Here is a 15,658-nt window from a genome sequence, read left to right on the forward strand (position 1 = left end):
AGCAGTTTAACCCATTCAGGCCTGGCGTCGAAATAAAAAAAAAATGTTTTCTAAATCATGACAATTTTCGGAAAGATTTGAGGCACATTTTAACGATTTTTCAAAAATAGCAGACCTACAAGTTCATAGAGCTTGTAGATCTGCTATTTTTCAATAGCTAAATTATAACATAATGTTTAAAACACCAAAAGGGGTTCCCGACCAAAATGGGTTAAAGTGTGTGATATGCAAGTGCAGATTTCACACTTGTTGTTGACAAGTTCATCTGCAGACATCTAAAAAGACATCTGTCTTCAGGCATTGTTTTACTATCACCAGTGGTCATAGAGACGCTCTTTCTCTCTCTCTGGACTCATTTCTCTCTCTTGCCTAATTTATGCTATTGTCAGATGAAAATAGCAGATCTACAAGTTCACAGAAAATAGCACAGCGTTCAACAACTGCAACGCGCTGTGAGCTTGTATATCCGATATTTTCAGTGCGCGACACCACCGTGCGGCAAAGCACCAATAACATAACTCAGAGACGAGGCACTATATCAAGCCTGTGTCTCGCGTGTGAGGATCTGTGCACGGGGGACCTCTTAACTTGCTCTGCTTTGTTTGCCGTCGCAGCCTTTATGTCGACAGACAGCCGTGTCAAACGCTGTTTGGCTGTTCTGCAGCTAAATCACGAAGCCGGCCTGGCTGGCCTGGCGAGGGCATCAGTGTTGCATGGCGGTGTTGGCGTGCGCAGAGCCTACTACAAGCTCCTTCTGTAGGAAATTGAAAAAAGCTGTCCGCAATTGACTTTTAACTTATGCCACTCAACCCCTGGGTTCAGCGAGAGTCAAGCTGACCTAAATTCACTTTCACCTCATCTGCCTAGACATTTGTTTAGCCTTCTGGGCAAACACTTAGAGAAATGTATGAGGCCGAAGAAAAAAGAGGAATACATGTGCTCGAATACATCACATTTAGAGGAAGGGGGGGTCGTACAGCCCGGACATCTACAGACAGATACAGCCCTCTAGTGGTAGGTTGCAACTGGAGCTCTCACATACTGTACAGAGGGCAGCAGGTTACTGGATGCCCTGTGTTCTAAACCAAGCTCAGGACAGTCACAGGACCCTCGCTTTGATACTGCTTTAGGCCATTTGGTATTTTGGTACGACCTCTGTGACCCTAGTGTACACTGTAAAAACCTGTTCATTTAACTGTGTGTACAAATGGAACCAGGTCCATTCGGTTCAATTTGTTCACTTTCAGAGGGACAATTGGTTCCTACAGTACAGTATCTCTCAAAGCTGGAGAGCTCCTGGGCTGGAACCCCTACAAGGTCCCCTGGGCATTCCCATACCCCACGTTGAGATATCCCAGTTTTATACAACTTTGCATAAGTTTCAAACAAACCACATTCACAATACAAAGTTAGTATTTGACTTTGACTTTGATTGATGTCAGTCCCTTGTTAAAGCGAAAGTGTGGCTAATGAATGTCCAGTGTTTCCTGACACAAAAAAGACAAAAGTTATGAGTGCTGACTTCAATTAATTCGCAGACCTTGAAAGGGGGTCAGACTTCAGCAAATAATTGTGCCCACAGTATTTTTGCGCCTGAAATTACTGAATGCCACAGACGAATAACAGTCTAAGTCCACACTTAGTTTTTTCGAGTAATATACCTATTACAGTGGCCAGGAGGAAATGTGTACTGTGAAATCACATGCGCTAGTTAAACCAAACCAGGTATAGTATCAACACATGAATAGCAGATGAGAATAAGCAAGTGGAAATGCAGAGCGATGAGTAAGAGTTGAGTCAAGGGCAGCTGTTAGTTTTTGGCACTAGCCTCTCGTTAGTATACTCAGGTTGCAAACACATTCCTTCACTTCCCCCTCCACCCCCTGTCTCTCTCTCTCTCTCTGTGTCTCTCTCTCAGAAGGGGTAGAGAAGTGAGGCGAACCTCGAGGGTTCAATGCAGCAAGCTCATTAAAAGCTTTATTCCTTTTCCAGGATGGAGGAGGGTTGCGATACGGACATTGTTTATACACAAACGTTGCCCTGGGATTAATGTTTATTTCTATTACACTGTCGGAAGGGGGTGGGGTGAATCCAAAAATGGAGCTCGTCTCATGCTTTTCATGAAATAATGCCACTGCTGGAGTGCTTTGAAGAAACAGCCCCATTCTTTTATTTAAAGCCCTGCTTTTTTATTTATTTTGACTGTGGCTCACCCCTCAAGTCATCAGCTGCTCCCCTCGCATGCCTTCTCGCAGCAGCCAATCATGGCAGCACGGGCTGTGCACGGTGCACGCCATCCGAGGAGTTACAACATCTTGGAGGTGCACACTGTCGCGCAGCCATAGATTGCGTCATATCGCCCAACTCTCCACAGTCCACATGAAACGTGCATTGCCCAATTCGGGGCTCAAGGCCATGATGAGCTAGTAGTGGACTACAAGAACAGAGCAAAAGACAACTACAGAAGAAGTGGGCAAGTTCGTTGCTATGGTGATGAGGAGGTCCACTCCATTTACATTTTTTGGTTGACACTCTAACCGCAATAACAATAAAACAACATGACTTTAGCAGACACCGTGTGCACTGCCCACCTCCAAGACCGCACAGACCGCAGGAAGCATGCTCAACTCTCTGAGCAGCACGTGGGGGGGGGGGGGGGGGGGGGGGGCACGGCGCCGTGTTGCTACACACCCCAAGCTCTGTTTAGAAACATTGAGGCCGCTACAACGAGAGCAGCTGAACCGTGCTGTTCTCATCCTGGCCAGGCGTACAGAGAGAGAGAGAGAGAGAGAGAGATCAGAGGGATGCAGACATCCAGGAAATGCCTGGGCAGAACAGCCTGTGCTCCAGAGAGGCCCCTCAGCCCTGCCCTGCCTCCCACCCCACACACACACACACGTCCGCGTGCCACAGCCCCTCATTGATCAGCCCTCACATGATATATCCATCCCCCTGTAATTGCATTGCTGTTTAGAGAGGCAATCGTTATTTATGAAATATTGGAATAACAAATGGTGTCTCCCAGTAGATATTAAGAAGAGGGATGCCACAGATAAGTCAGAGGCAGACGGCAGCCACGACCCCCACCCCTGCCCCCACAACACGCGCACACGCGTGCACACACATGCACGCACACACACAGATGCACAGTATTGCACACCCACCACACACAACCACCACCACCACCACCCCCAGTGGGCTGGCTGCCCGGTCGCCTGGCTGCAGAAAACCTGCAGTCATCACAAAGTGGAAGTATTTACTGCCCGCACTTGCACGTATTGGGAAGGCTGGGGGAGGAGGGGCAGTTGAAAAACGACCGGGTTTGTGTTTGAGGGAGCTGCTAATCAGATTCCTGGGGCTTCGGGGCCATCCGAGGACAGCCCTGCCAGAGCTGTTTAGTGTCGATTTATCTGCTGCATGGGCCCCACACGTGCCTCTTCAGGAAAACGGGTGGTTTCGGTCCTTGGATGCCGATTGGCTCAGGCTGCGAGCTGTTCAGTGGCGATATTCACCATATACTCGTCTACCTCGTTTTAAACACTTAAGCCCCACACACACACACACACACACACAGTTTAGTGTTCTGAGGATGATTATTGTTAGGCATTTTGCCATGAACCCTGTGTCCCTATTCTGAGCATGATGAAATAGGAGAGCATTCTGCGAAAATAACCAGTCTACAAGCTCACTACACGTGGCAGCGCGACATGTTGTGAGCTTGTAGATCAGCTATTTGGAGATTTGGTGCAGAGGGAAAGAGGAGGGGACCAAGTATAGACCCATGGGGGAACCTACAGTACAGTTGGAGGCCATCGATATTGTCCTTTTCTTTTTGCTGAGGTTTGCGTGATCTGCGCAAAACCCCTTTTGGTGTTTTAAACATTACGTTATAATTTAGCTATTGAAAAATAGCAGATCTACAAGCTCATAGCGCGCCACCGAGTGGCGCGCTACGAGCTTGTAGGTCTGCTATTTTTGAAAAATCGTGAAAATATTTATTTCAGAAAACTGGAGGATTTAGAAGGATTTTTTAAATTTTTTAGGTCAGGCCTAAATGGGTCAAATGATAAGGGACAATATCGGTGGCACCCAACTGTAGTTGACATAGTATACAGTATGGGGTTTAAGTGCTTAAAGGCCCTAATGGGAACGCCTCATTAGAAAGACCTTTAATCATCTGTTCCTATGTCATAGTGTTGTGCACGTTTGACGGTGGAAGACAAGGGCTTAGGTTTAGGGCCAGGTTTAGAAAAGGAACTGTATAAGAACTGTATAATAGTGAGGGTTAAGGAGGTAGTGGAGAAGGTTAGGGTTAAGTGTTCGAGGATTGAATGTCAATTGAAATCAATTGACAGTCCTCACTGACATACTGTAATTAGTACAATAATACACAATTAATAAAGTTGTTTGTGTGTGTGTGTGTGTGTGTGTGTGTGTGTGTGTGTGTGTGTGTGTGTGTGTGTGTGTGTGTGTGTGTGTGTGTGTGTGTGTGTGTGTGTGTGTGTGTGTGTGTGTGTGTGTGTGTGTGTGTGTGTGTGTGTGTGTGTGTACAGAACACTTTGGAGTCCTGTACCATATGCAGTAAGCCTATCATGGAGCGCATACTGCGGGCCACAGGTAAAGCCTACCACCCTCACTGCTTCACGTGCGTGGTGTGCCAGCGCAGCCTGGATGGCATCCCCTTCACTGTGGATGCTGCCAACCACATCCACTGCATCGAGGACTTCCACAAGTAAGGACCATTCTACACTTGATGTTTGGCGCGACAAAAACTATCTATTTTTTAAAATGTTAGCCTTTATCCTTCAGATATACAACACTGAATGTGATATCGACCTTTTATAGAACCTTGCATAGCTGCATACCTTCCATTCCATAAGAAGAAGTCCTTGAACATAAACTTATTAGGAAAGTTAATTTAGTGTATTCATCTTACCCTGTTATGGTGCATGCCCAGAAAAGCAGACTATGGTTCATATGGTTAACATCACACAGTGTTGTGTCTGATGTGTTTTCTCGTCAGCTCGCATTGGGTTGTCTTGTCAAGCTAATCTACGCTAGCAAAACCGTAACAAAAAAACAAGGTTTATAATTATGCCTAGCATAACAAAAATCCATACTGTACACTGTAGTTCACAACAGCCAAGCCATGAGGCCCATATGGCAGGAATCTATCTCCTGTTTCTGTAGCATGAGGCAGCTTGATGTACAAGTACACCCCCGGGACATGACGCTTACACCAGTATGTCGCAGGGATTACCCCAACCCAGCCCTTGATGCTGAGTGCCAAGCAGGGAAGCACTGGGTCCCATTTTTTCAGAGTCATTCATTAGTATGACCCTTTGGTATTGAGTTCTATCAGTATCATTTGAACTAGTTAGATAACTAGATAATGGAGGGTATGCGCATGCATAAAGTGAGTGGAAAATTGAGTGGCAAAGTGAGTTTAATGTAATTTAATGCAATCAGATAGGACTTTTCTGTTTGAAGGTATGGGCTGTCAAGGTGAGAAAGTAGTTTTGTCCCACTCAGTAGGCGTTCTGCATTACTTCTTCTGCATTACTTCCGTTTATGATGATGATGTCACGTGCATACCCTCTATTAGAGAAACATGGCTTTTATGTAGTACTGAACATGGTCACAGTTATTCTCCAGGAAGTATTGGATCCACGTCCTCTCAGGCCCAGTGGTCTTGTGAAGTATTGGATCCACGTCCTCTCAGGCCCAGTGGTCTTGTGAAATCCGGCTCTGCTGTGAAGTGACAGCGTGTGCTGTGTGCGTTTGACAGTAAACCCTTATTGTGTCTGAGTTACAGTGTATGGATTGGGCAAACAAGTGCCTTACCAGAAGTGTTACCTTACCCAAAAGGGAAATGGAAGTAAACAGCTTGCTGTTAGTAAGCCCACAGCATTGCGGAGCATTGCTGCCGCGGGCCGCTGTTTAATTTCCACATGACAAGTATGACCTCAACAATGCGGCCCTTTGTGTCGAGGAACAGCTGTGTTTGGCCATGTCGTTCTCACTGCTCTGGCTGTGGCATCCCGACGCCACAGGCCCCCCTCGCTTCCTGAATCTCAGCCACTTGCCAAGCCTGTTAGAAGTGTTGACATCGTCTCCAGTCACCTGACCTGACCTGAAACCTCAGCGCCGTTCTCATATCCCCTTTGACCCCATTGTTAGAGAAACCTGTTCCTGCTCAGGTGTTTCCCAAATGACTCGACCTAAAGGCATGAAAGCAAACGGCAAAATGCCACTGATATGATGATGTATTGCGGCGAGGCCGCCGTGCATTCCACTCGCATGACCGTTAAGCCGCTTCCTCAAATATTCTGCGTCAGGTGAAGCTTTTAGAACCAGGGCAAAGTTGAATATCTAATCTACTGTAAGAATCACATTATAATAATTGTTATTGTACACTACCTTTAAAAGAGTGTTTACAAGATACTGAACAAGAGACCAAGCACTCAAAATCAAGGATTTTGGCAGGGAATCAAATAAAATAAAATCTAATGGGAGCAGTAACAGTTTATAATTGCAAATCACAATGACTGACCAATAAAGTGCATTAAGAGTCATGGGGCCCTGGAAGAGATACCGTGGTTGTCTGTAGTGTAGGGTGACATAAAGGGCCTTCCCTCAGAATGTCGAGGTGCATTCAGCGTTGCGAAGGTTTAATTAAAAGCTTGCTAATGCAGCTTGGGGCCAATCCAAGAAGAGCTTTGAATGTAATCGGTAAAATCTTAAAAATCTATCTGCAATTGCCCTGGAAGACATTGGAAAGAGGCTAAAACAGGGCTAATAACTCTGTGCTGGCTATGACGTAAGTACTAGGGTTGTCCCGATCGGATCGGGTGATCGGAAATCAGGGCCGATCACGTCATTTTAAAAATGTGATCGGGACATCCCTAGTATCAATATTATATCCATATTATGATATTTGACTGGAAACTGTCTGTAATTTGGGATATTGTACTATGGTGATATGGCATACATTTATTACATCTATACATTAGTATTACATCTATACATTTTTAATATTGGATCGGGAAAAATCGGTATCGGCAGATGCTCAAAATCAAATGATCGGAATCGGATCGGGAGCATAAAAACGTGATCGGGACATCCCTAGTAAGTACTGTATTGTACAAAGAGTTGCAATAGTAAAAATGTGAAAAATTAACACATGCATAACAGGTTGCCAGACACTTAAAAGTCTTAAAGATATTAAAGTGTGTTTCTAAACAATTAGAAAGCAAGCCTCGACAAGTGACTTGTTCACATTCAACTGGAGTCCCAGAAGGCATTTTAAGAACTCATTTGGATTGAAAGAGAATACTTGTTTGTGTGCCACAGTTGCCACAGTTTTTTTCTGAAGCTGAATTGATGTATTCTTTGTGGGGGCGGTTGCAGGAAGTTTGCCCCGCGTTGCTGCGTGTGTTCCGAGCCCATCATGCCGGCACCGGGCCAAGAGGAGACGGTTCGCATCGTGGCACTCGACCGTGACTTCCACGTGCAGTGTTACCGCTGTGAGGTATGTACGCTGTGCAGTGTTACCGCTGTGAGGTATGTACGCTGTGCAGTGTTACCGCTGTGAGGTATGTACGCTGTGCGTTTGTGTGTGAAGTGTGGGATGTATTGGTGTGATGTACATGCTGCACGCAGGTTGTGGAATGCAATGTCCTTCGCACATCTCTTCTATGTTCTACTAGACTAGAGCATATGGCATGGTGTGAAAGGGATACATGAACTCAAGGTGTGTTTATTAATTCATCCCTCTTTACCTTCTCAAAATAGCTTCCATCTCCCCTCAAGTTCACAGGCTTGCATATGTAGCAACCAATTACGGTCTGTCGCAGCAGTATGATAAAAAAAAAACGTTTTATTTGAAACGTATTTACTATTTTATTTTTTTACCTTTATATGGACACTATAAGTCAAGGATTCACAGAGTTTTATTTTCATTCCAAGTACAGAATGTTAATGTGTTATTCAGGTCCTGATCATGGCAGAATAAATTACAAATAACACAACTTACATAAAACCCTACAATAATAACATAACACTGTGGTGCAAAATAAAAGCAATTGCACTTGCCCACTAACAACAAATTAACAATTCAAGACAAGCAAATGAATACCAATCCAGTCTATACCGGTCCAGTGCTGTTCCTCATTTACACCTGCTGGCTGGTGCTATCTTTTTGCACCTTATGTCCAACCACGTGTACAAAACTGCTACTGTTTTTTTCTTCCTGGTTTTATTTGTTTTCCTTCTCTTTGCTCTCCCTCTGTCAGACCCCCTCCCCCTCCTTTACACCTGTAAACCTATGATGTGACAATACAACGTATTCTGATTCTGAAGATGTTAGGTGTGAGGTTAAAAGTAACACAACTAACCAATCATGTTGACAAAAGAAATGTGCCATTGTGCTCATACTGTAGTGTACAGTACAGTTACAGTACAGTTTCAGCAGCTTTAAAGGTCAGCTAAGAGCAGACGATATTTAGATTAGAACACCTGAAGTGAAGAAAACACATTAACATCAACAGATGGACTGTTTATTTATTTATTATTCTATTTTATACGTATTAACGTATTTTTATAACCTGTCCCATATCTGGGACAGGTTATATCCAGGGATTGCATAGACATACATTGTGCAGAGACAATTGTTTGTCCATCATGACTTGTTTGTTACTGTAGTAGAAACTATAATATACTGTACTGTACCATCATTTTCAGGTGTCCTGTCCACAGTCTTACTAATTCAACATCATACTGAATGTATAATATATAATAAAGGATGGGAATGAATTTCCACACATAAGCTCCTTTCATTTGCGACATTTTGACCCAAAATGGCCTTCCCACCCCAGGCAAATACAATAATTTAAGTTACCCATTATTATAATTATTACATGATCTGACGTGCTAGTATCAATCTGATTAAAAAAGAGAGAGAAAAAAAATAAGAAAGAAACATTTCTCTGTGCACATGTGTGGAACTGTGGATGTGTTTGCATGTGCATGTGTGTGTGAAAATACATGTATAAACATATTTTATACTGTATAAACAAACACACACACGTAAATAGACACAAGCCCAGTGACATATACATTATATACTGTACAGTGTGTGTGTGTATATTGTGTCTTGGGAGTGAACTCATTTGACTGTGGTGTACAAGTGTACAGTAACCGTGTACATGATCCATGAACCAAGGAGTAGCAGAAGTAGCAGATATATAGCTCACAATGCACGCTGCTATTTTCGACTTTAGGGTTACGGTTGAAAATGGCAAACATCAAACGGTATTCTAAAATGTTGATGTCCTCACAAGTATAGTCATTCAAATGTGTGTGTGTGTGTGTGTGTGTGTGTGTGTGTGTGTGTGTGTGTGTGTGTGTGTTTGTGTGTGTGTGTGTGTGTGTGTGTGTGTGTGTGTGTGTGTGTGTGTGTGTGTGTGTGTGTGTGTGTGTGTGTGTGTGTGTGTGTGTGTGTGTGTGTGTGTGTGTGTGTGTGTGTGTGTGTGTGTGTGTGTGTGTGTGTGTGTGTGTGTGTGTGTGTGTGTGTGTGTGTGTGTGTGTGTGTGTGTGTGTGTGTGTGTGTGTGTGTGTACGCGTGTCCAACAGGACTGTGGCTCCCTGCTGTCGGAGGGTGATAACCAGGGCTGCTATCCTCTGGACCGTCATGTCCTCTGCAAGAACTGCAATACCAGCCGCATCCAGGCCCTCAGTGCCAAGGTCACCACTGACCTCTGAACCAACCACCCTAACGCCCGGTCAACTCCACTGTGTCACCCCACACACACTCAGTACTCTCTCTCTCTCTGATAACCACACACACACACACACCATGCTCTCCTCCTTTCACAGACTTCTATATACAGTATTTAGCTGCAATAACTAGAACCAGGCGATGTGCCCACGTATAGTATTGAGGGCGAGTTCGGTACAATCACGGCAAAAGGAGCCGGTGTGTTTTATGTATATTTACTGCGTACTTGTGAAATCATACGTGGCATTTTCACCCAACCGTTCTGAGATGAAGTGCATTTGGCCCGTCAACGCGGATGCATTCAGAACTGTAGCTTTAGCCGTATTTATAAAAATGATTAGCATACAGTATATCGTTTGTGAAAAATGCAGTTAATGTTATTTTTCTGCATCCACACTATACATTCCAAACACGTTTAGAAAATCTAGACAATTCATGGCAAATATGGAATATAAACGAGCGGGAACACACTGAAACTCATTCTATCATGAATTGGCTCATTCTAATTCCTGATTTACACTTGGTTGCATGTCGTATAGTCAAGTGCATCTAGAATGGCAGTTCTACAAGCTCAACACATTTTAATGCGATTCTGTTGTTGGCTGTTGAATGCAGTTCCCGTTCATATACAATTACATTACACACCATACAGTTCATTCCAGTATAACCTTCTCTGCCAGGCACATTTTTGTTGTGTACAATGATAACATTCCAAACACAGGGATACGATAGCATTTTCTGAGTGTACGAAAATGCTTTTATTTGTGACTTGGAACAGGTGAATACAACTGATGTTTTTTTGTTTTTTTCATTTAAGTGAACCCAGCTGGATAGATTAGCAATTTGGTCTTGTACCACTTTACATATTCCACATTGTTTTTCCACGTACCATTACATAGATTAGTTTATTGATTGTTTATTAATCCTAAAAGAGTTTCCCATCTCTTGCTGAGGACATAGGTATGAGATGGCTATGCAATTTCTTTTTATATTAATTGCATTGACACTTTATAGATAAAGATATGGAGAATTTTTATGAATTAGGAAATATTTAAACTGTACAGATTTGAACCTATGTGTCCTTAACGAACATTTAGTCAAAAGAAGTATCATGCTGTTGGTACTGGACTTTGTATGTGAATTTGTTTGTCACTGTATGTCAGGATCAGTTTTACCCATTGATACTCATCTTTTATGTTTGAATCTATATATACAGTATATTGACAGTACACCTTATGTATGTTTTTCATGTCCATTTATAGAGTTGATGTGGAAAAGAAGGGACCGTGCTGTTTCCCTCCAGAATGACATTGGTACATTTTTTGTTTGTTTGTTTATAGTGTTATAATATTATAGAACAGCGGAGGTCAATAAGGCTCATTAATGAGACTTATTAATTATTGATTGACTTATGAGCTTAAATGATACAGTACATAAGAGTACTTCTTTAGCCATATATTGGTCTTGTACAATCGTCACCTGACAAATGTACCTTATGTTATATGTTGCTGGTTTCTTGTGCTTCGTTGGATTGGCAAGCGGAGACAAAGACTACATTAGATCTATTGTTTTATTTTGAATTGCATACTGTATTGTCTCGTTGAACAGTCTGTGCAGTTTGCGCTATCTACAGTACTATGCAAGTCTCTGTTGTTACGATATCTTTGTTAGGAACACAACACCCAGTTGAAACCTTTGTCTATATGTTTTCAAATCATAGTGTTACCAAAGTAAGGGAGAACTGATGCATCTCTGCACTATTCTTCACTCTAATACTTTCTGTGCTACATGTTGTGGCATTGCTTTCCAGTGCCATTTAAACTCCACTGAGTGTGATGGCAAGTAGAGTAGCTAATCTGCATACCAGTCCAATTACAGCAGTCATTTATCACCTCAGCCAAGGTAATGTTCTGAACAGGGTAACACTTTAATATGAGGTGTGCTAATAAGCCATTTATGAGGTATGAACTTAATAGTGATTTGACATTTAGACTTGTATTAGGAGCCAGGAGGGCACTCTTTGTCCCTTTTGAAGCAGGAAAACTGTGCCATAGCAACAGATAATGCGGATCCGAATAAACAATAAACTGTTGAATTAATCCAGAAAAGGCTTTATTGTTACCAAAATTAGCATTCCAAAGGAGCCTTGTCTGCTCCTCAAGTCACTCGCCTTGTAAAACTATGTGGCGGTGAACAGGTGTGCTACCAACTGTCCAGATAAACGTTGTGTGATTTCCATGTCACTGACACCTTCAGAAGCATACTGTACAGTGTGTAGAGGCCTTCAGTAGCATACTGTACATTGTGTAGAGGCAGACCCGTCCCTTATTTCACTCCCCCGGCCGTCCCGCATGTGGGTGGAGCAGCCATAACAACACAGGCTTCCATTGTTTTCTTTACTGGCTAAGTCAAAAGCCCTCACTTTGTCCAAGGCCTGAGCAAGCATTGTGTGTGGAGGTATGGTTTAGCCATGCACACACACACAGAAATAATACTAATATATAAATAAAAACGACAGCGTCAACTCATAAGATAATGGGGTATCAACTTGCTGAGGTGGACTTCATTAATGAAGACACCTTAAAGAGTCCACAACGTTTAGAAAAACAATCAAGAGATGCGTATTAGAGATATCTCAAGATTTTTAATCTTGTGGAATCCTTATGATGCGTTGATGGCTTTTAATAAATATGTCTCCCCCAGCGTCCTCCATACAGTAAGTAGCTTATTTTCAGTTCTCCATTACCGTATTTACAGACGGTGTAGTGATTAATCATAGAAGAAGTCATAGTGCCAAAAACAAAGTCACTTGGCTTACAAAAACAAACTAAATTGTTCCCCTTGAAATTTGATCGAGTGATCACTTACTGTAGCATGAGCATTTGAAAGTGGCTACTCACCAACTGCACTTTGAGACAGTGAGAGCACTTGTATCTCTGGCAAGGTTCCACAGCAACATGCCTTACACGGCAAACAGCACTTTATCATATACAGTAGGCTTTGAATTCCATTGTTATGTTGTCGAGTTCAACTGTTGCTGGGGAAATGGCTCGTCCTACTGTCCTACTGAACTACAACTGTGCCAGTGCCACAAGCATTTGAGGCTAACATGAATTTATTTATTTAGTAAGTTTACAGTGCTGTATTTTACTTTTATTTTCGACAGATTTGACAATTCAAAATAATTCCAAGTTTTTCTTTTTTTCTTTTGGGTGAACACATTTCGCTATTAAGCACAGCTACCAGGAGTTTACAAACTCTGAAGTTCCAGTTTTTGTCAGATGGGTCAAGACGTAGGAAGTCACAATATCGGCTTCAGCTAGCCTCTGTCCCAGCCTTACTCATCTGCGAAGAGAAAAGCCTGGTCACAACCTAAGGCAGAGAGTGCATAGCCGGAAGGTCAGGCCGGAACATCCGTCAGATGTATTTCCCCCGGATACAATATTTTCAGACCAATCACAACACTTGTTTCATACACAGAGAATGTAAACATGTAATTTCCTTGATCGGTACTTCCGCCAAAATCCCGCTACTTCCACCAAATTCCAGCAATGCACTCTACAGCGTACGTCTTGCCCAGTGGTCTTCAGCAGCTTCAGACTGGTATCAGATGATATAGCATGACTACTTTTTAACATATCTTTTTTGAACACCTAGTGGGATATATAGAGATATATATTATTGATATTTATGTATACTATATTTATATTTGTATGTATAAGTAGACATAGTATTGTACAGATGATGAGCTTTGGCTTGATGTTTGTTGTCCAGAGAGTGGTGGCATGGGAAGTTGGGAACAGAGCCAGGTCCATACAGCCCCGCCCCCTGGTCCCATTCATACTGTATGGGACCAGGTCCATACAGCCCCGCCCCCTGGTCCCATTCATACTGTATGGGACCAGGTCCATACAGCCCCTGGTCCCATTCATACTGTATGGGACCAGGTCCATACAGCCCGCCCCCTGGTCCCATTCATACTGTATGGGACCAGGTCCATACAGCCCCTGGTCCCATTCATACTGTATGGGGTGGAGAAAGAGACTGCTTTAGATCTTTGCCGCTACAAAGGACAACGAAAAACACTAGGAAATGACTTCCAAATAAAAGGAACACAACTGTAAAGTAAAACCCTAACTACAAGAAAGAAACCAGTAACAATAAAATGTCACTACAAAATGTAACAACACAATAGGGAGACAGATTATGTCACTATTAGGACACAAATTGACTTTCCAACGTTTTTAGTTCAGTTGAGTCGGTCGGGCTGCTTGGGCATAATATAATTAAAAGATAATTCATTGTTGAGCAACGTTTTGTCAAATATAAACAGTATAATCAGATCAATCAAACTGTAATTAGTTATTTAGGATGTTTTATAAGGCCTTGAAAATGTCAAATGAACGTCTGCTAAATTATCCTCTGAATACCTCATCAGCACACCTTTGTCTAAAGTGTGATTCCGTTTGGTTCCATTGGGTCCATTGTTGGCGCTGTAGGCGGCTGAGAGTCGATTGATGCAGAAAGTGAATCTCCTACTTACAGTATTCATAAAGTATTGCCCATGTGATCAATGGACAGAATTAGTTCAAATACATTCTTCATTTGAATGCTTTTCTTTCTTTCTTTTTTCCTCCATTCCGATCAAAAGCTCAAGGCTTCTAGAAAGAATACTTTGTTAATGCATTATTCATTCATTTGTTGTATCTGTGTTGTCTTTATGTTGCCTACGTTTGCAAAGTGCCTCCGGACAACCGGCATTGAATCACTGTCTCATTGCTGCGTGTTTGGACATTATATCGATGTGCCTCACAATGGATTTTGCCTTGTTTACCTTTGCCAAAGTAGACAAAGAGGATACCTCTGTTGCCTTGTGTAGGTTAATGCCCCCCAAAATGATCTGCCTCTGTGGTTGTCGTAGCTTAAAGCCTGATTTATTCTTAGTTTGTGCGTAGCAGTCACACACCGAAAATAGCATATCTACAAGCTCATAGCGCAATGCGCTGTGTGCAACACAGGCACACCACTAGGAATAAATAAGGCAAAAGAGGGTGGTACATTTGGCCCTGTACTGTTTAAATCACATACACCACACCTCAGCTCAGCTCAGCTTGGCACTGATCATCTGATCTCTGTAAACCAGGGGGGCATGGAGTTAATTGTTGGTTCTCCCATTTCCATCAATAAAAAGCTTTGCAATATCCCCTTGTCTGCCACTCTGTGTTCTGTCCTGGTACAGGTGTTATAGGTAAGGGAATATGAAAATCATCCTTTATTATATACTATACCCCCAGCCAAAGGGGAAAGCCTTGCATCCACTCCCCAGTTGCCTCTTAACACTGGCCTTTGGCTGACCGCCCAGGTAATGCACTGCAACCAGCCGGTGACCTCCCTGTGCAGATCAAAGCCATCCTCATCGCCAGTCTTCATGCAGCACTTCCTGGTTGCTTTCAACAGTCCTATAAAAGCTCCTCAGTCTCACCAGTGGTCGGCCCACGCTCACTCAGCATTACATCCCATCTCACACGCGGGGAATCCCTGCCGCTCCCCACGTCCTTAGGAGACCTGCAGTCACCTGGTTAATGGAATCCCTGCAGCTCCCCACGTCCTTAGGAGACCTGCAGTCACCTGGTTAATGGAATCCCTGCAGCTCCCCACGTCCTTAGGAGACCTGCAGTCACCTGGTTAATGGAATCCCTGCAGCTCCCCACGTCCTTAGGAGACCTGCAGTCACCTGGTTAATGGAATCCCTGCAGCTCCCCACGTCCTTAGGAGACCTGCAGTCACCTGGTTAATGGAATCCCTGCAGCTCCCCACGTCCTTAGGAGACCTGCAGTCACCTGGTTAATAGAAAGAACCTCCACTGCCAACACTGAAGCA

At 43.2% G+C, this 15,658-nt stretch overlaps 1 protein-coding gene across 5 annotated transcripts in view; it reads left to right on the forward strand.

Moving 5' to 3' along the window:
* The window catches only part of lpp (LIM domain containing preferred translocation partner in lipoma), a 194,411-nt gene extending 179,466 nt beyond the window's left edge, over positions 1-14,945 (forward strand). For 4 of the 5 annotated variants that reach the window (XM_079506186.1, XM_079506187.1, XM_079506188.1 and 1 more), the window contains 3 exons: positions 4,554-4,732; positions 7,411-7,531; positions 9,634-14,945. In XM_079506186.1, coding sequence (XP_079362312.1) covers positions 4,554-4,732; positions 7,411-7,531; positions 9,634-9,762 — 429 coding nt within the window. In that variant the 3' untranslated portion in view covers positions 9,763-14,945. The remainder of the gene's footprint in view (positions 1-4,553; positions 4,733-7,410; positions 7,532-9,633) is intronic. The other variant, XR_013790431.1, reaches the window with a different exon arrangement.
* The last annotated feature ends 713 nt before the right edge of the window (positions 14,946-15,658 follow it).

Source organism: Electrona antarctica (genome assembly GCF_951216825.1).
Source record: "Electrona antarctica genome assembly, chromosome: 7".
Classification (NCBI taxonomy): Eukaryota; Metazoa; Chordata; class Actinopteri; order Myctophiformes; family Myctophidae; genus Electrona; species Electrona antarctica.